Source organism: Adelges cooleyi, unplaced genomic scaffold (genome assembly GCF_023614345.1).
Source record: "Adelges cooleyi isolate 19-005CV unplaced genomic scaffold, UGA_ACOO_1.1 ACOO_flye_CR_arks_rails_tigmint_CR_PRNA_9, whole genome shotgun sequence".
In the NCBI taxonomy this organism is placed as follows: Eukaryota; Metazoa; Arthropoda; class Insecta; order Hemiptera; family Adelgidae; genus Adelges; species Adelges cooleyi.
Window position 1 is genome coordinate 16,933,262 of NW_026096579.1, and position 21,599 is coordinate 16,954,860.

General features: G+C 29.6%; 3 protein-coding genes across 4 annotated transcripts; 2 read left to right on the top strand and 1 right to left on the bottom strand.

Annotated features, from left to right (window-relative positions):
• The first annotated feature begins 1,120 nt into the window (after nt 1-1,120).
• LOC126846242 (uncharacterized) lies at nt 1,121-4,184 on the top strand. The gene is made up of 4 exons (XM_050585518.1): nt 1,121-1,417; nt 2,340-2,780; nt 2,845-3,341; nt 3,431-4,184. The coding sequence occupies exons 2-4, from the start codon at nt 2,340-2,342 to the stop codon at nt 3,690-3,692; spliced, it is 1,200 nt and encodes a 399-aa protein (XP_050441475.1). The 5' UTR covers nt 1,121-1,417; the 3' UTR covers nt 3,693-4,184.
• LOC126846240 (TRAF-type zinc finger domain-containing protein 1-like) lies at nt 4,034-8,728 on the bottom strand. Of its 2 annotated transcripts, none has more exons than XM_050585516.1 (10): nt 8,309-8,728; nt 7,181-7,373; nt 6,902-7,091; nt 6,569-6,835; nt 5,729-5,913; nt 5,426-5,665; nt 4,850-4,925; nt 4,509-4,728; nt 4,313-4,440; nt 4,034-4,229 (listed from the first exon to the last, which is right to left on the bottom strand). In XM_050585516.1, exons 1-10 carry the CDS (start codon nt 8,353-8,355, stop codon nt 4,192-4,194), a joined length of 1,584 nt encoding a protein of 527 aa, XP_050441473.1. In that variant the 5' UTR covers nt 8,356-8,728; the 3' UTR covers nt 4,034-4,191. The 2 variants fall into 2 exon arrangements, with proteins under 2 accessions (XP_050441473.1, XP_050441472.1); XM_050585515.1 differs by having other exon boundaries at nt 4,790-4,925; nt 8,309-8,726.
• A 2,593-nt stretch (nt 8,729-11,321) lies between these two features.
• On the top strand, nt 11,322-21,371 carry LOC126846236 (ubiquitin carboxyl-terminal hydrolase 32). Its single transcript, XM_050585509.1, has 31 exons — nt 11,322-11,821; nt 11,890-12,017; nt 12,073-12,178; nt 12,254-12,375; nt 12,502-12,661; nt 13,174-13,413; nt 13,673-13,807; nt 13,875-13,999; nt 14,140-14,313; nt 14,395-14,526; nt 14,679-14,770; nt 14,998-15,226; nt 15,290-15,479; nt 15,564-15,736; nt 15,814-15,970; nt 16,076-16,214; nt 16,280-16,385; nt 16,454-16,627; nt 16,804-16,978; nt 17,059-17,210; nt 17,928-18,135; nt 18,284-18,348; nt 18,438-18,602; nt 19,087-19,277; nt 19,365-19,572; nt 19,639-19,821; nt 19,889-20,055; nt 20,123-20,178; nt 20,367-20,548; nt 20,663-20,755; nt 20,822-21,371. The coding sequence occupies exons 1-31, from the start codon at nt 11,764-11,766 to the stop codon at nt 20,990-20,992; spliced, it is 4,656 nt and encodes a 1,551-aa protein (XP_050441466.1). The 5' UTR covers nt 11,322-11,763; the 3' UTR covers nt 20,993-21,371.
• Nucleotides 21,372-21,599: the final 228 nt, after the last annotated feature.

The window sequence follows — 21,599 nt, forward strand, 5'->3', positions numbered from 1 at the left end:
TGGGCTGTTTAATAAAACAGTATAATTCACGATTATGTGATATGCAATAAATAATTATGACTTTGAAGCCTTTGGCAACTGTTTTCTATACTATAGGATCGCATAATGGCCATAGGAAGTTTTTAACACATCCAATAGTACTTGAAACAGCACTTAAGAGAAAATTATAGAAATTAAATGTAAATTTAATATTTTCTCCTAAACAAGAACATAATGTAACTTGAGTTTTTTCTAGAGCTTTAATACTTGAATGTTACAGCAGTACATAATAAGTAATTCGCTTTTAATTAGAATAATTATTATATAATACCAGTATGATTAAGTAGATCGTTTATAAAACTTATTTAACTCGTCTATTTCCAACACAAATAAATGCTTACATCTCGACAAAGAATTATTTGGGATCGGTTTTCGATTAAAAATATTTTCAAAACAAATCTATGGCTCGATTTTATTAAATCAACTTATTTTAATACTAAAATTACTAAAATTAGTTATCAACATAGGTATTTTAGGATAGATGTCCAATGCAGGTAGATACCCCACTTCTTTATTTATAAAAAGCAATAGTAAAGCCCCATACTTAGACGGACAGTTTTTATTGCCAAATTAATATCTAGAAAAGAGAGATTAAACACAGATTGTTAAAGGAAAATAAAAATGAGGAATGTATTATATTGTCAGGCTCCTTGTGAACAAACTTTGGGTCATAATATTACTCAAATACACCACTGTATAATATTATACCCTCTATATTAAATTCTATAGTTTGGCACGTAGTCAATTTAATATTCAATACAATTACCTTTTTCGAAGATTCGTAAAAAAAAATTAATTCCTTTTGTGTAAGTTTTTTAGACTGAATAGCGAGGATACAAATATCGATTATAGTAAAAAAACTTCCAGATTTCAGCTTCAAGGTGATTGCAAAATGATGATACCGTGCAGTTATCAGCAACCGAGCATCAGCTGAAAATGCTCAATTCGATTAACACAAACCATATGTTTCTTGCAGTGTTCACCAGTAATCTAGTTTACAGTGTGTCCAACTCAATGAAAATTGTAAATGGACGGACGCGTTGTAAATATTGATAAATTTATCAACTCTTCATAATCTAATAGGACGGATCGGAAATCGGGATCCGACATTTTGTGAACTCTGATAACTTTTTCGCGGCACAAAGGCATTAAAATCGAAATATTGGACGTTTTTATTGGATAACATAATAATTTTATGTTATATTGTTTGTGATTAGAATTTTCAAAATAAACGAATAAAAGAAGACATTTCCCGCTAAACTGTTTCCAATCGTCATTTGTCATTATTTGCTTCTAACATTTGCTGCAGCTTGTAACTGGAAAACATTAACAATTGTCTCTTGTCTTTAAACTATTTTTGTGTGCACCTTTGCACAAGGTAATGTATAATACTAAAATTTTATCTTATTTATATGTATATAAGTTTGTGTATAAATACAGAACCAATAAGGGAGCTATTGATTACACGACTTTCTTTAATCAGATTAGTTGACTGACTTGAAGTTTTACATTTTTCTAAGTCATGTTGACTTTGAAACTGTTTGAAGTCCTTATTTCAGTCACAAGGAAAACGGAAAAGCCATTAAAAAAAATTAAGATTCGCTTGACCCATTATTATTATACTGTTTATCATACATATTAATGAACCTAGTTTGATACGGTTATCGTAATATGTCAAGCTTATACAATGTGTAGTATGTTGAGATTAAGTTTGAGATCTAATGTACTATGAGGTTTGATGACATGATTTTGTAAAACTTCATTTTAACAGTGGCCAAACAATGTTATTTTTTAAATACAATTATAATCATTTATATCTTAATTTTTTTGTTATAATTTGTATAGTACATGTTACATAAATTCTAGTTTTGTATCGCTTGGCAAAATAATAGCCTTTTTGTATCTCCACAAAGAACAACTAGCTTTCCAAAAAAACTTGTTTCTGTTCACTAGGTATAGGAAAACCTTAGTAAAGGACTGCAACAACCATTTTTTTATCGATAATTTGTTGCATCACATTAGACAAATAAATCTAAAACTAACGTAATATATTTAATTTACCCTATTTTTTTGGCATATTTTAACTTTTGACGTTTCAGACCAATTGCAGTCCTACTGCAAAGCGATCTTTATTAAAAAAAATTACATTTAGTGTTCTAAAACATGTACTTCTTAAAACAATTTTTTATTATTGCAAAGTACCCGATAAATATATATATATATATATATTACTAATAAATAATAATATTATATAAGCTTTGAATAACGAAGTCTTTATTTAAAACTTGTTTACATTTCAGATGCCGAAAATAAAGAAAACAAATGATGAAAATGCAAGTCCTAAAATAAAAGGTTCGCCAAAAGTTCGGCGAACAAAGAATCCAAAAAAACAGCCGTTCAAGTTTGATATTAAACAAATATTGAAAGAGAGACAAGCTGATAATGCATTTTGGACGCAGAGCGCACAACTTGATAAAGAAATAAAAATTGTTGACGATTTGTTTCAAGAAGAAGTTACTAAATCAGCGGCCTTATTGGAAGAAACCCAGAACAATAACAAATTACCGGCTCGAGGATTGGCTATATTTGATCGTTCCAAGTTCAACCATATTAATTTGAATTATGACCAGGTTGAAACACATTCACAGAAGCTACTAGAATTGTCAGTTGAACAAAATGAACTAGAAGCGACCATTCAGTATAATTATTTACTAACAGCTAATTGGTCACCTACCATGGAAGTATGTATAAACCAAAATTAATAACGAGTTTTTTTTTTTTTTAAATATTGTTTCATGTTTATAGGATTTTCAGAATATATTCTTTAACTGGGGAGCAGATTTACAAAGTCTTCTTTATAAGCCAACGTCAAAAAGTCCAATAAGTGAATATGAAAAAATTGGACGCCATAATTTTGAACTGGTAATGGACTTTATGGCTAGAAGTATATTAAATAATAATCACAATCTTACCAACGAAGAGCTGATAACTTTGGCAAAATATACTATCAGTATTTCATCAGACTACTACTGTGGACAAATGATAAATGTAATTAAAAAAATGTTTGGAGCTTGCATCGAGGCAGCTTTACACGAAGACGACAAAACTGCTATAATTGCATTTGCCCAAGAAGTATACAGCTCGCACAGCAAGAGTGATTTGCTCAAATTAATAGTCGATTTGTTTTTACCGTTGGAAGGACGTTCCTTAAAAAAAATTTATTCCTATTTAACATTTAAGTTGTATAAACAGTTATTAGAAAGAACCAATATAAATGTATTTCCAACAAGTGTTGATGACTGGTATGTATTGATTCTATAAACATTTTTTAATCTGCAACACTTTTGATGCTCTATTTAATAAATAATTTTTTTTAAATTAAATTTTCTAGGTTTGTGCAAGACATGATCAATAAAGATTTTTTCAACCTACATCCAAAAAAGTTATTGAGCTATGTTGTTCATTTGCTTGAACACGTTGTAATTGTTTTTGATTTATATCAAAACGAGGAAAAGTTAAGTCTTATGTATGATTTTCTAAGTGCTGCTGCAAGACCATCAGGTTTATCAGAATCTCTGAAGATTGTGAACATATTAGATCAGTGGAGATTAAGGTTATTCCGCCTCTATGTAAATCGTAAAAATATTATATAATTATATTACAGATATACCAAAGATAATTATGTTACAGATATTTCTTTTATATTATTTTAAAGGATTTATATATGTTTTTTGGATGTGTTAAACATTTTATTTAAGCTTTAAATTATTATTAGTTGATATTGAAGAGTCGATTTAGTTTATAATATTATGTCCAATAAACTAAGAGACAAGTGATATTGTTTATAACCAATTAAGTGTGGGAAACCTTATACTTCTCTTAGATTGTTTCCCAGCCTGACCAAGTGTTGAATCACTGACAACAAGCGCAAACACACTGTTGCCTGCCCGCACTCGGCCACTAGTCCTTTCTTAACCAAAAAAGTACAACTATATAATAATAATAGTATTCTTTATTTGCAAACAATGTATCATACAATACGTAATAGTTATTTTTAAATGTTATATTATAGTGTTGTTTCTTCATTTATTTTATAAAGTAATTATAATTTATGTATGATGAATAAATCTGGTATTAAAATTAAATTGACATTTAATCGCTTGATGAACCTGAATCTCTCTGTCTCGAAACTAGGATAAAATAAACGGTGAACAGTTACTATGTGGCTAATAATTGAATAAAAATTTTTGTTTTTGTAGAGCAGTGAACTTACAGTTATTTAACACTCGACGATTATTTGCTCCTTTGATGGTTTTTTGTTTAGGTATAGCTCCACCCGACGGATTTAAATAAAGTGTCGGGTTTTCTCTTGTATAAGTTTCTGGCTGATTTAACCTTGAACTTATGTTCACGACACAATTAATTAATCACTTAATTATTAGAACTTAATGCGATTATTCACAACTCACTTAGATAAAAACTGTTCGTAATTATTTCTCGCAGAACTATTGTTTACTAAACGATTATCTGAACTGCCCACTGTATTGGAATTCATTTTTTGTAGCTTGACTCTCGGTAATTTCGGTATTACCGAATGCTCAAAATTAGACGAGGCAGGTAAGTGTGAGTTATTAGTCATTTCGGGTCTTCTCAACACTAGTGTTGACGCAGCAGAAACATTGACGGGGCCTAAAAGCAAATTTAAATGTAGATTAATTATTAAAATAATATTTTAAATAAAAACTAATACCTGACGTCTGTTTCAACAAATTGCATTTGGATTCTGGTTTCAAAATTGTGTTTTGTTTACCTGATTTGTGTGCATTGACATTTTTATCAAAATTATTTATCTTGGGTAGATCCAAATGTACTTTTTCACACATAATCTAAAAAAAAACCCATACAAAATTCCTTAAAAATAAGTTACTATAGTATACAATTACATTAATAATAAGTGTAACGTAATATTGTACTCGTGTACAAACATTTAGAAATGTGTAAGTAAAATAATATAATTTTTTTCAATAATAAAAATCGATCAGTCAACCTAATCCTAAAATTAGTTCTTAACATTTTGTTTTCGAAGACTGTTTTTATTCAAAAAAAAGCTTATAATTTAATAATGGACTATTTGTACATTACACTAAATATAGTTAGCTCGTACCGGAGACTTAGTCTCGCCAGGGTGATAAATCTTGCGACTAATAGTAAATCAAAATTGTGTCTAATGTGTTAATGGCTGCAGTAAAATTAATCCTCACACAGTATATGACATTTAACATACCTAATTTTGTATGTGTGATATTGTTTTTAAAAATCCAACTAAATTCTTTTTATTATTTTTTTTTTTTGTGGGTAAGAAACATTAATTTATTTTTTAACTAACCTGATGGCCGATCAATTTGTTGAGAGGTATTAGCTCTTCGCAGAATTCACAAGGTAGTTTTTCAACATTTGTTTTTTCATCTTCGTCTGAACTTAAACTGAGGTTATTCAAGTTCATTTCACTTTCGCTGCTACTTTCCAGGTCTAATGGTGGAACTGGAAACTTTTCGTTTAAATTATTGACATTTTTTTTGGGGTGTAAAATATTGTGAAATGTAGCCAAATCTGGACGACATCCTGTCTGTAATCGATTATTAAAGTTAATTATATATTTTTTTTAAAAATACTTTTAAATAATAATTACTTCGTGCAACACAAGATTTTCAGAATTAATCATTTTGCTGCAAAATTCACAAGGTAGCTGAACACCTTGCAGTACGTTTACATCTGGAAAATTGTTATAGTCTTCTGTATTTTTTACATAATCATTTAAATTATTCGGTTGATTGTTATGGTCAGACTGAGCTCCAGGTATATAAAAATCATCATCTAAAAAATAAATCAAGTACAACCTTTAAAACAAATATGAGAAGACGAGAGATATAAAAAATATACTGTTAAGTAAATTTAATAAATTTATCAAACGTTCCAAATATTAAAAGATAACGATTTGGTTTTCATACATTACATAATTTGGTGTTTTTTAAAAATAATAATTAACAATATTTATCACTTGGATTGTAAAATACGAATCAAATCTTAAAACTAAATATTGATCCTTTAACATTTGGTATGTTTGAAAAATCGTTCACATGTTCACAATTAAATATAATTTGATGAAAATGTGACCTCACAGACTGAAACATGCGTTTCTAGGTACTCAGCCACAGCTCGGCTAAAATAATTAAAATTTTACATTAATAATTAATCACATTGGGCCCTCTATTTCAAGTAAGTAATTGCACATTTACTGTGACACTGATATTGTATCAAATTATCAATATTGTCGGTTAGCATACAAAACCTCTCGAGTTGAAAATTAGTTTTTTACAAGAGATGTGAGCTTTTTTCATTAGTTTTAAAATCTGTGTAAAACGTCATCAGACAGAGAATGTTTTTTTTAGACTTTACCACATATCGTTTTTCATTCCGAATGTCATTATATATTATGCATAATACAGTATTAATATATAATATTAAATACCATTAGGTAAATTAATCAAGGTTGTGTCTTTTACAGACTCTTTGTTTACATCATGGTTGTTGTTGAGTGTATTTATCTGTGGCTGATCATTGTTGCGCTTAACAGGGGACACTCTGTTTATCGTCATAAAACCAGGGTCATTAAATCGCAACGAGGGCATACTAGTGGTTCTCGTTGTTGCACTGTTTGAAGTGTTTGGCACTTTTTTCGTTAACTGTGGATAGGCTGCTAAACTTTCAGCGCTGTCATCCAGTATTTGATTTGTAACTAAAATTCAAAAAATGAAACATGTATTACGAGAGTACATAAATTAAGTTTTTTATTATTACCGACCATTTGGAATTTTCTTCAGTTTATGATTTTCTTTATGCGTTTCTAAATATTTAATCATGATAAACTGTCCGCAATCATTACACCGTTCAGTGCGACTACCACACATATCTACGTGTTCGGCTAGCTCAAACGCTGCAATTTGGATATTGCAATAGTCACAAGTTTTTAAACGGCGTGAACAATTGTTTAACTAAATCATAACACATTTTTAATTTAATATTAAAATTATTCAAAAATAAACTGTATTGTAACAGATTAGTTTTAATCTTAAGTACATACTTTATGTGATTCCATATCTATTACTTGGAACCTTTCAAAACAGCCGCCACAAGATGTCTCGATGTGCATAGTTTTCTTGTGTTCATTAAGTTCAGCAGTAAGGATAGGTTCGTCACACTCTGGACACAATGTCAAGTTACGGTGACAGTACGCAGAGTGCATTACATAATTAACGACTGGAATATTTCTTCGACTGCAACATAATAAATATAAAATTTAAACTCATTAATATCAATTTTTGTTTTTTTTTTTAAAATGTTAAACTTTTTTCTCAGTTTTGTCAAATTTAGCCACACTAGGCGTAAAGTTAATATAACGGGAGTTATTTTTTTAAGTCAGCAAGCCCACAGAATTAAAATTTGTAACCTAAATCAAAATCTCAGTATTGACTTCAGAATTCTAATAATAATTAGAATATATACAGCAACATTCATATTGCTATTCGTGTTTCAGTATAATTACTACAAAATTAAAAACCCGAGTCCCCGCTGGTCACCACTATACTACTAGGCATTCCACACCCAGGGCTTCAAATATAAACAATATTTTGTTTGTTATTGAAACGTAAACTGTTAGTAATTAATATTGTTATCAAGGCCTGTCTGCTCCCCATTAAATGTAAAATCTGACTTATGACTGGGTAAGTCTAGCTAAGTTGTATTTATGGCTCCCTCTAGAATGCGAGTCCAGACGAGCAGAGATGAAATACATCTGAGGAACCCTACTATAGGAATTGCCTGTCAATTTTTGGTTTTAGCACTACCTGCTCATTAGTCCACCCACACCTATGAAACCGTATCCTATTAGTTTTTATATACTAAGCACTTGATATTCATTATTCTACCACAAGAGAATATAATTGTTAGTACATCATGTAATACGCATTAACAGATTAGGTCATGTAATAATGGCACAATACTTTTCTTTGTATTATGTATTACACACACACAAGACTAACGAAAACCAAACAGTAATGGCAATCTCTAAAATCCTAGTATGGCAAGTCGTAACAATAATAATTGTAATTCGTAGAAGGAGCATTGACACAGTATTCTGTATCGGGAAAACGGTACAACAAAAAAATACATTTGAACGTATAATAATAATACGGTTATGGTTAAGACGTACCAATTGAAACAGAATTTAGTGTCTTCTTCGTTCTCATTTTGACTCATTTTATACAAATAATTTGACCGTACAATATAACTTTAGCTGTAGGCAATGACTAATGTATAAAATGAAAATCCAAAGTCAGAGAAGTACACAACACGCTACAAGTTATCTTTTGAGATTTTTACATGCTGATGTTGATAACGGCAATGGTCGGCCGTCATAATAATATTATGACCGCTTGATATGATAACAATATTCAAGTTGACTCTCGTAGTAAAAACAGTCAAAGTCTCTAGAATTGTTTTTCCGATTTAGGCCATACCAATTAATAACAGTGATTGAATCCGCAGTTTTATCGATAAATTATAACGTTCATTTCTACTTAATTAAACGGTTGAAACTCTGAAAAATTCAATATTAAAATCGACGTGTTACAAATAAATGTTGTAAGCTAGATAAGAATTAGAATGTTGAGCCTGGAGGCAACTTCATTCAACGTTCCATGAAGCGAACAGCTGCGAGCAATGTTTTTAACTTGTAGATAATAATATTCTCATAAACATTATGTCTCTACTCACAAGGGATAATCATAATAATATTATTATGAAGGTTTTTTCATTCATAATAATTTAAATGCGCAGTACTTTATAAGATGAACCAATCGCTATTGTATTTTCTCGTCTATGCTATATTGGTCATGTTTTGATTTGACGGTTTATAAAAAAACAAATACAGTAGAATCAATTCTAGTAAATAAATATTTACATCCATGCATATTTTTTTCTCCCTTAAAAAAAACTGATTACCCGCGTGATTTGGGTTGATTGCTACACACTACGTTTATATTATGAACCTACTAAAACACGTTATGCAACTAAACAATTTTGTAAACTAGCATAAAAACAAGATATTGACTGTAAACCATTAAACCGTTTTGAAAGATAAAATACTCGCACTGTTATAAGTATTTTAAAAATGTCAAACCTTTCGGAAATACATGCTAGAAAACTCTTTGTTAGCTTCAAAACGTTTTAATTGCTTCATTTATATTTAAACGTAGTAATGGAAAAGTAGAATAGGTTATACTTGAATGATGCATTTCATCTAGGGCACATGCAGATGGTTTAGGAAAAAATGGACAGACTAAATATTTAAAAAACCCCGTAAAAGACCACTGGGTAAAAAAATAAAACGATTAATAAAATAAAAAAAAATCGTACATAAGTAATTCAAGAGTAAATTTTACATGTAGGTACACAACGAAATTATTATTCAAAAACTACAATGTCTGCAATCAGTAGTGACGTGTAAAAAAAATGTGTAGTTTTAAAACAAAATATTATTTTCACATAAAAAGCAGTCGTTATGAAAAAACTAAGAAATAATATTTAATACCAGTGATCAATTTTACAATTTTTAGTTCGAAAATAAAACAACACGATATTGCAGAATGCAGGTCGGATTTTTTTAAACGGTCGGATATTATTATTATTTTACAATATCAGTATTTTAATTATTATAGAATATAGGGACTATGTAGTCTATAATCTATATAATATATAGTATTTGGTCTCTCGTGGTCATGCGTAATGGATATTATATCGTCAAATGAAACCGCTCACTAATAATAATTATACAGCTAATATAATTATAGGCAATTTTTCGCTAAAGCATGACTAGAAAGTAGGAACTAAAATTATTATTCTTAGATATTAAGTATTAACACGATGACAAACATAATTCTATATTAGTATTAATAGTTATTTCTTTCCCACGACTATAATTATTCTACTACGTAAATTGTTAATAATATTTTTAGTTTCAAAATAATTACCTCAGTCTTACAATATTTTAAAAATTCTCATTTTTTTAGAAGGTATTTACAATTAAATGACAACGCATAGGATTTACTAGTAAATGTTTTCAAAGGCATAATAATATGTATCTTGGCCATAGGCGAATTTAATATGTTCTCAAACGTGAAAATACTTATGCAAAACCTGTCGAACTTCGACATTTTTTAAAATACTTTATTTAATAAACTATGTTTTTGAGCAGAAATCAATAAATTATCAATTATCGAGACTTGCATTTGAACGAGTGTCGAATATGAAAATATTAAAAGTAAGATAGTGGACAGTTGTATGAAGGCGATACAAGTGGGGAAAATGAAAATTCATGTCCATATTTTCAATTTGAAAATAACACAATCAGTATTATAACTTTACAAAAATGTTTTGAATCAGACTCAAATTTGATTGAAATACTTTGCAGATTTACCTATCACTACTTGATATACAATAAAAACCGAAAAATATCATGCTTTTCTTAGTTTTATCTTAATTTCCTTTTTTTTTGTTTTGAAGGCGAAGGGCAGGTAGTTTTTGGACGTATGATCTGAAATTTAATTGTTATTGGCTTTATTTAATAATTACATAATATAAATTATATGCATTGTTTTTAACTAACAAAATCTGTGATATTACCAATTTCGAGCATTTATAATTTAGTCAACTTAATGGCACATTTCGGAGGTTGTCCTTCGAGCGACCAATAAAAAAAAACCATTAGTGTAACCCCTATATTTTGGGGCATTTCTGTAGGTAGCTAAACTAAGCTTGTAGGTCAGAAGGGGATGATGAATACAACGTGGTGGTAATTTAGATTTTTCTGAAATATTGTATATAAAAAATGTATAAATTACCACCGAGTGTATTATACAGGAGGCACTCGTTTCGTAAAATAATAATTACTATAATAATAATAATAATATAGTGGTTTCAGGTAATTACACAGAACAGCACGTCTTTACGTTTAATTTATTTTTTCTTCCACGTTACAACTTTTAGCGACATTAAGTAGCAGCTGGTGCCTGCTGAGCCGCAATAAGGTTCATTCACTATGGTAATTTGTTATCATTTATACAGGCATGTTTACCTATAAAGACGATAACTTCCTGCCTTAATATTTGACCATGAAACCATAATAATGTTAACTGTTATCTATTACAGGTTTCTATCCCCCCGTTTAGTTATATTTAGTAATAATAATAATACATTAATCAGTTTAGGCTCTGCGGACAAATTTTGTCGTTTTACATGAATACCATTAAATCCGTCGTTTTGTCTGTACTCGATTTGAGTGCGTAAATATTTCACAGCTGTGATTGTACAAATCCGTTTTATACGTCATAACTTAGAATTCAATGAATTCAGTTGAATTTAAAAGCAAAAGAAATTTACTCTCTTTTTTTTTTTTATCACCTTTAGCAATGGCGGATAATTTGTGGCGTTTTGTTTTTTAACTTTGTTATCAGTTAGTAGTTACATTCGTATTGCAATATTGCGATTTTTGTTTTTTTTTTTTAAAACGACGTGGTGAAGCAAAATTATTGAAAAAAACCCTCGTAATATGTGCACCTCAGAAAACGGTTTGATGTTTTATTTAAAGTTGATTTCGTGACTTACATAATGGGAGCAAAAGATTCTAAACCGAGTTGCATAACATACGAGGAAGCAATTAAAAGAAGTATGTTTGAGTTGCTTTTCTTGTTTACCTGCTTGCATTGTGTTATAATAATTCGACAACGTTTTTAGTAAGCGACTCCGAATTGAAGAGGCTGAGAGAAGCATTTAAAAGACTGTCGCCGGTTAACGGATTTATTTCTAAACATTCATTTATTAAAGAGGTTCTTGGTGATGGAGTTCCGTTGTCAATTGCAGATGTAGGTTTAATTTTTGTTCATCTCGTTCAGTAAACTTACAGCCAATTTGTTTCAGTATATTTATTCTGCCTGTGGTGGTGCAGTCAAGGGGATCAGCTTTAAAGATTTAGTTTGCGGCCTGGTACTGCTAACACTTGGCACCAACGAAGAGAAATATAAATGTACGTTGATAACTATACGAGTATAACTGTTATGTTGATTATTCCTTATGAAGTGTTAATTATCTTTAATTTTAGTTTTATTTAACTTGTATGCCAATGAAAATGAAAATGTTATTTTGCGGGAAGACTTTCAAAGACTCATTCAAGTGTCTGAGTGTATTTTCGTACCAGAACATGTCACTACACTATTTCTCGAGGTAAGATAATAATTTTTTTTTTATTACTAGTAGAATCACAGATAAGATTAATGTTATAATTTTATCTTATCTGTGGTAGAATCGTCATAATATAATTAATTGGTATTATAAATATTAATATTTTAGCAAGATCGGGTTAGCTATGATGAATTTAGAACCTGGTTGACTTGTCATCCTGATGCTACATCATTGAGTAGATGGTTATTGACCAAACCATGTTCTGTTACTTTAAGTAATGAGTTGGAAATGCCTACATTTTATCAAACACTTGCTGGTGTGACTCACTGTAAGTAATTATTAAAAAAAGAAATGTACCGTTTATAAAACTATTATAATTATAATATTCCAGGAAATATTTTACTTATATAGTATAGGGTTATTGTTATTTTATTAAAATTAAATTAAACAATTTTTTGTTGTCCAAATTATTTATTATGTAAATTAATCATACTAAAAGGAAATTCAATACAAATTTTACTTTGGAAAAAACTTTCACATAGTTAAAATATTATAATTTTTGTTGTACAATTATTTTACAAGTTGTATTAAAATAATTGGTGAGTAGGTAATTTGTCTTTTTCTAAATTTGTCTTTTGGGAGTTACAAATTTGCTAAATAGGCAAAAGATAAATATTATAATATCTGCTCATATTGGATACAATAATTTATTATCACAAACTTTTTTTCTTTTAAATTCTTTTTATATTTTAGGTAAATTTGATAAATATGCAAACTATAACTTATATTTCTCAAATAGGTTATTTATTATTTATGACCGATTAAATATTTTTATTTCAGTGGAAGAATCCGATATAATTGAACTCGAGAAATGTTATTGGACATTGAAAGGAGAATCTTCATCTGGAAAATTGGATTTAAAAACATTGATTCCCTTAATCAGCCCTCCAATGCCATTAAATGTTTGCTCAGGATTGTTTGCAGCTTTCGATGAGAATATGGACGGGCATATTGATTTCAAAGAAATGGCTTGTGGTATATCAGCTGCGTGTAGGGGACCTTTAACAGAACGACAAAAATGTAAATAAATCAATAATAAAAATAATAAAAAATCATAAATAAAATGATAAAAAAACGATTAAGTAATACTGCAATATTTCAAACAAAGTTAATTGAAAGCTCCAAGTAAAAAATGTTTGTACAGTTGTTAGATTCAAATTTAAAACAACTTTTCCAACCCCTTATTGTAATTGTTTAAAAGTAAACAAGACAAACAATTTTAAAAAGAAATACTTAGCAAATTTTGTTTTATTTAAAAGCTTTAAATTTTTTTTTACAGTTTGCTTTAAAGTGTTCGACAACGATAAAGATGGTTACCTATCAAAAGATGAAATTTCAAAAATGGTCGACGTAATGCTTTTTATTTGCGATGACAACATAGTTACTCAAAACAAATCGGCTTCAGACGAATCAGGTTTAAACAAATTAATACGAAACAAAATCAACATTCTTATGAATTTAAATTTTAATATCATTTTCAGTTAAAGAACTGGTTGTATCTGATTTGATCAAAAGATCTACAGACCGAGGTTTAGCGATCGGAGAATATTTAATGTGGACTGTACATAACTCGTTGCCGATGGATTTTTTAAACTTGATTTTTCAGGTAAACTAAATGTCCATGGCATAATTAAATTATATATATTATAAATTGTCTCTGTTTAAAATAAATAATAAAATGTAATTATGAAATTTGAATTGATAGTATAAGTTAACTTTTCAATTTTTTTAAATAAATGTAATTAGGTGTGCCATATCGTTTTTGGATTGAGACCAATATCCCGTACCGAAGAAGGCGATATCGTCAAAGGATGGTTAGAACGAGAAGAACGCAGAGGCCTAGCTGTTGGTCAACTCTGGTACTTAATTTCTATGGATTGGTGGAGAAATTGGAATGAATATGTTTCTAATACTTCAAAGGTATTTGCGTGACACAATCAATTAGGTTTTGTATTTTATTTTATTTACTCGCTTGTATAATATTTGCGTGTACGGTTTTAGAATGGTGGTGAAATGTCAAGTTTCTGTTCTTTTGAAAGTACCAGTTCATTTTCAAAAACTTCAAGTTTAAAACTTACGTCGAAAAAATCTCAATCATCTTTAGAAAACAGTATTGCTCTTGACAACTCGCCTGTAAGTATATTTAAATTAAATAAATACTGATTTACATTATTTACATTTTTCTTAAACACACTCTTATAAAATGAAGGGTTTTAAACAATTGTGTAATAGTACTTGTGTACTTATTAAAACTTAAAAAATAAAATGTTATTTTTCTTTTAAAGGTGGTTGTTACTGGAATTACTCCTCTAGACCCTAGTACAGGTGGTCATCGGAGAGTTGGGTCGTTCACGTCCTATACGTCATTACAAGAATCGTAAGTATTTTTACTGACGTATTATAATTAAGTAAATTACTTTTATTTTCATTCAAACAATTTTATTTACATTTTTTTAATTTCTGTCATCTTTACTTGATAGTAGTATTAATATTATTAATAATACATACATGTCTCGTATTTTAATTTCTGTCGACGTCTGAAATTTAATGTGTAGAATTTTAGTGCATTTTTTTTTATTTATTAATAATAACTTTTAACTTTAGTCCCACGCAATCTCCAATTTTGAGTAGAAAAAGTCTCAGTAAACCAGGACCAATTAACAACTCTGGTCTGATATCTACGTCGACGACTAAAGTAACGTCACTCACCGGTGAAGGAGGGCAATTAAAACGAAATATGCTATCACGGGGTAGAGATTTTCAGTTGATTCCTAGTTCTTTGTGGAAAGCACTTGTTCAATGGTATAGGGGTTCTCCTGCTCTTCCTAGACAGGTAAAAAACAAGTGTAATGTTTGGAAATTTCTCATTGATAATAAACATCAATTTGTTGATAAGGTTATACAGCGTAGTCGAAATTCGACCGATGTAGAACTGGAGCTTTATCCGATAAATCTAAAATTATTGAAACACCATAACGGAACCTCTAACAACAGCTCTGGATCCAACTCAAGTACAACAAGAACACAAGTAACCAATACGGGAACTTGGTCCGGTTTAGTTGGTGGGTATGGAGCTGCAGCATTAAGTAAGTAAACAAGAAGTTTATATTAAAAGTTTTTTAAAAAAAAAATTTGTTATTACGAGTTTATAATGTATATATTATTTTTAGGTTCAACTGGGTATAATTATGTCTCGAATTTAGTAAATTCAATGCCACGGCGCTATCTTGCGTACACTGCATCGTTCAGCAAACTGGCAACAGTGAAACATGTGTATGATTTCCTTTGTATTAGACTAAAATTAAAACCGGAAGATATGAGACTTTGGCATTTTCACGATGAGGTTTGAGTTGTATTTTCAGTGTAATCAATAAAGTTAAATGGTTGTGTTTAATATTTAAATTTACAACAATTATTTAGAATAATATGGTATTGATTGAAGATGAAGAACAGACATTAGAAGAGTTGGGTGTATGCGATGAAGATCAAATCATAATTGAAATCAGAAACAAAGACCTCACTTGGCCTGAAGAAATTAGTTCTCTTTCTATAAATGCCAGCGATAAGTGTAAACAATGTTAGTGTTTTAAAATTTGTATTATTAATTTTTTTTTTAAAGTTTAATTTTAATAAGTCAATAGAGTAATAATATTTCTATGAATAATTTAACAATTTATAACAGTACCAGCTGAAAAAGGAGCCACTGGATTGAATAACTTGGGCAACACTTGTTTTATGAATGCTGCGTTACAGTGTGTTAGTAACACGAGACTTCTGACACAATATTTTATAAACGATATGCATCTTTATGAACTCAATCGGTATGCATTTAATTTTTTAACCTTGTGTTGGTTAAAACTTAATTTTTTCAATATTTTGTTTTTAGACATAACCCATTGGGCATGAAAGGATGTATAGCCAAGCGATATGGAGACCTCATTCATGAAATTTGGAGAGGAACTGCAAAAACCATTGCACCATTGAAATTAAGAGTATAACTTTTTGTAAACACTTTATTGGTACATTATAAAAAATTAATTTGGACTTATATTTTAAATAGTGGACCATTGGAAAGTATGCTCCACGTTTCAATGGTTTCCAACAACATGATTCCCAGGAACTACTTGCCTTTTTATTGGATGGTTTACATGAAGATTTGAATAGAGTTCACGGTAAACCATATTCTGAATTAACAGACAGCGAAGGTCGCCCTGATGTAATCGTTGCAGAAGAGGTTTGTGTAAACAATAATTAAAAACTTAATAAATTTAATTAATAATAAATTGTCGACTTTTGTGATATCAAGCTTTGGTGCTAAAATACCAAGTTTGATTTCCTCACGGTCTTGTCGTCATAGAGAACAGATTGATGGCAACATCACCAATAATGTTAATAATAATTTTTTTTCAGGCTTGGGAAAACCATATTGTTCGAAATAAATCTATTGTTGTTGATTTGTTTCATGGTCAGTTAAAATCCAAAGTTACTTGTAAAGAATGTGGCCATGAATCTGTTAGATTCGACCCTTTTAATTACTTATCTTTACCATTACCAATGGAATCATATGTTTGCCTCCAAGCCATTGGTAACTATTTGGCTCTATATAATATTTATCAATACTAGGTTGAGTATTTGACTTACCTAATTGAATTTTGTTCTCTTTAGTGATAAAATTGGATGGAACAGTTCCTGTTAAATATGGCTTGAGGATGAACGCCGATGACAAATATTCTGTAGTTAAATCTAAACTTTCCTCGCTAAGCGGGATTCCATACAATAATCTCAAACTTACCGAAATCATAGGCGCACAAATTAAGGTTATTATTTTCATATTTGTATAGTGTTTATAATTATGACATGTGTAATGGCAGTTTTTGAGGTAATAAATTAGTTTAAAAGTGATAAAACCAAATCCTCTTAAAATGTCTTATTTCGCATCCGCAACTTACCGGATGTTGCAGTGAGCAGACATCTGGTTAACCCTTAGAGGGAGCTTTCCCTAACCTAGTTCTAAACACCCTTCTCTTTGAAAAAGTTGGATAGTAAATTTGTTAATAAGTCTACTTCTTGAGGAGGCAAGGACGACCCTTGATGCCCTGTAAAAATATAATAGAAGTATATAGACAATAGATTGTTAGTTGTTACTATTGTTAATATTAGTATAATTTAATTTATATATATATTTTTTTTATATAAGTTTATCGATTGTATTTTTTTTGTTCTTTTATGGGGTGATATACCTAGTTGATAAACTAATACAAAATTACAAGAAGTGCTAACTTCAATTTTAGGTAATTTCTTAAAAAATTGAAATCACTAATAAATAATAATAATTAATAAATATAAACAATAATCTGAACTGTAATAACTAATGTGTAAAATAGATATGAGATTTATATATATATATATATATATTTTTTTTTTATTTATCATTTAAAAATATATTTCCATATGAAAACCTGGGATTAGATCAGATTTAATTCTGCCTAATTGATTTTTAATAACATACTAAATATATTTTGTTTAATTTGAAGACTATTATTATCGATGAACAAAAAGTAAAGCCAGGAAGTTTATTGTACGCCTATGAGTTACCACCACCTACTTCTGTTGGGCCCGGTTCAGAAATGTCTGGTGATGAAGAACGGTTGTCAATTGGATCGACAAGATCGGGTACCCAAAGAGAAGCTGCCCAAACATTTACAACTATACAACGAACAGTTAGACCAGGATGTAATAACAGTAAGAGTATATTATACTTCTTTTTTTGTTATATTGTATTCCATACTTTAATAATATAAATATTTTGTTATAAATGTAAAATGGTATCTAAAGTTATTAACCTTAATTAATATTATTTACAATATATTAATCATAAAATGTATTTTAGCTCAAACAAATGGTAATCGTACGACAAGCTTAAATGAAGACACGCATACGAATGAAAATACTGATGTAAATTTATATATATATATATATATACATACAATAAATCGTATAGATAATGTAAGGATGTTACTAAAACTTCTGTTTAATTTGTTTAGAGCAATGGAGGATCTCAGATAGACGCTGATGTAAATTTAGAAGAACCATTAAACACCATCATGGCTGATAGCGGAAACGGTAGCGCCAGCAGTTTTAGTTTAACGGATAGTGGTGAGACGATTCATCAAACGCCCAACTATGTCATTGCATTACATAGAAAAATGGTACTGTTCAAATATATATTTTTATTTTTTTTGTTATCTAAATACTAAAATCGTGATTCTAGCGGGAAAAATAGCCGACTTCAAGTAGGGCAATTGACCGGAACGAAAATCTTTAAACGCGGTTGGTACCGGGGGATGCCTTTCGGTACCGCCGTGCCGGACTTATAGACTATGTAGTTGGATTTACTTTGTCCAGCAAAATAACGTATAGTGCTTACTGTTATAGATTTTTTGTTTAACAATCTAATTAATTTGATCATTCTTATCTTTTATATCGATTACTTATCATTTGATTATTATTAAAATCATTCGTTTTTTCCCATAACTAAGTAACATATTATTTAACTCATTGATAAACAGAAATAAGTCACTAGCACACGCAGACATGGTCTGCGCTATCTCACTAGTTATTAGATATTACTGCATTGTTAATAAAACATGATTATACGTCAATTTTAATTACGGAACTGTTGCAATTTTATAGATTAGACAAGATGTATATTTTATATCGGCTCATAAAAGTAAACCCAGTATTTTTGGTTTACCCATAATACTGCCTTGTAACGAGTCTACATCGAATCAAGATCTTTATCAAGCTGTTTGGCTTCAAGTGGCTAGATTGGTATCACCGTTGCCACCGTCCGAATCGACAGTACCTAATCATGCTATGGACTGGTAAAAACTCAATAGATCATACATGAATACTACACATTAAATACATTTTATTCATTTTGGTCTTATAAATTGTTGTATTCGTTTTAGTGATGATAGTTTGGGCTACGAGTTTCCGTTTGTTTTAAAAGCAGTTAATCGGGAAGGCACAATGTGTGCATGGTGCCCATGGTATCGATTTTGTAGGGGATGCACAATTTTATGTTGCGATACCGAGTTTAATTTTGCCGCTAATCATATAGCAATAGATTGGGATCCGACGGCTTTACATTTACGATATCAGACCTCGCAAGAATCGGTATGCAATGTACCAAAATAAATAAACAGTTACATGTTATAATGCAATCATTTTTTTTAAATTAAGGAACATGAATGTGTTGGGGAGCCTCAGAGTTCACACACAGAACCAATTAGTTTAGAATCATGTCTCGCCGCGTTCACTAAAGAAGAACACCTTAGTGAAGCTGAAAAGTATTATTGTTCTGCTTGTCAAAAACATCAACTAGCTTCTAAAAAATTAGAAATTTGGAGGTTACCTCCCATTTTAGTGAGTGGACTATAGCCTGTTACCATACACTATACAAACATTTATATTACTATTTTATTTTTTCTAGATTGTACATCTCAAACGATTTCAATACCTACAAGGCAAATGGGTCAAATCTCACAAAGTCGTAAAATTCCCATTCAATACGTTTGATCCAACGGATTATTTAGCATCGGTTCCAAAGCACACAGTTTTGAGAAGTAAAGAATTGAATGACCAGTCTGAGAGTTCCAGGTAAATTAAATAATGCACGCTTTATGGTTGTTGTAATCTTAGAATTGATAATTTTTATTTTTTACAGGGGAAAATATTCAGAGAATGATGATGAACACTCCACAGATTCCACTGTAATTACAGGTAAAAACTCATTGTAACCACGTTAATTTGTAAGACTGTGTATTAGGCCAGATATAATAAACTATTAATCACTAATAACACTTAATATTAACACTTAATCTAATTATGAAAATTAGTGTTATTTTTTATGTATTGTTCGTTTCACCTGAAAAATATAACACTAAAATTAGATGTTGTTTTAATTATAGACAATGGTTTATTGAGTGTAAGTGGCCTAAGGGGAATAGAAGGTTCTCATCGTAAAAGATTAGAGTCGACGTCACTTATGCGAACGCCCATTGATGATACTGCGCTTCAAGACTTTCATCAACATAAATTAGTCCACGAATGGAATCCTTTAGACTTAAAGTATAACCTATATGCTGTTGTGGTAAGTCACACGAAATTACATTCCCTATTAGATTAGTTATATTATATTTACAAAATTCCTGAATTATGACAAATGGCAGATTCAACATTAAAAACAATTTATTTTTTAAATTAGTGTCACTCGGGAATTCTTGGAGGCGGACATTATGTATCCTATGCTTGTAATCCGAACGGAAAGTGGTATTGTTACAATGATAGTAGTTGTAAGGTAAGATATATATATATATATATTTTTTATTTGTTTGTTTATAATTCCAATTTTTTTGAATAACAGGAGGTCACAGGTGAAATGGATACGAGTGGAGCATATATGTTATTTTACGAGCGAGCCGGTCTGTCTCATGATCAGTATATGCCTAATGTATCTGGTCGAATTCCTGTTGATATCAAAGACCTTGATCAGGATTTTGACTCCGACTTGAAAAAAGTTTGTACCATGATGTGATCTTTGAGCTTATATATTTTATAAACAAAAAAAAGAGAGATAAACTTGGTAATTTTTTTAGTGTAAACATCGTTAATTCTATTATTTCTATTTATATCAAATTTTTATTGTATCCATATAAAAAAAAAAAACAGTAGTTGCCATAACAGTTTGAAATGTTGAAATGATATTTATTATTTTCTTTGTTTTAATTTATTTATTGCCATTTGATAAAAGTTACCAATCATAATATTACAGTTTACACATTTTTATTTGTACTTTGTTTGATAAAACATTCCATTTTTGAAACTATTACAATAGTTGTTATATACTATACTTAAGAAAAGTAAAATTTTAAAGATCAAAATTATTGGAACAATTCATATTATTATTCATATTATATTTTATTGCTTTTAACTTTGTATGTTTACATCGTTTTCTAGTCTATTAGTGCTCCCCACAATTTTTTTATAAATATTATTTATATATACATATACATAAATATATGTATATATACATAGATATACATCTTTTGTTATTTTATTTATGTTATGTTTCTGGAATATTATACATTTAATTTTTTATTATTTGTTAAGATTTTGTGTTTTTTTTTTTTTGTTATTTTAAA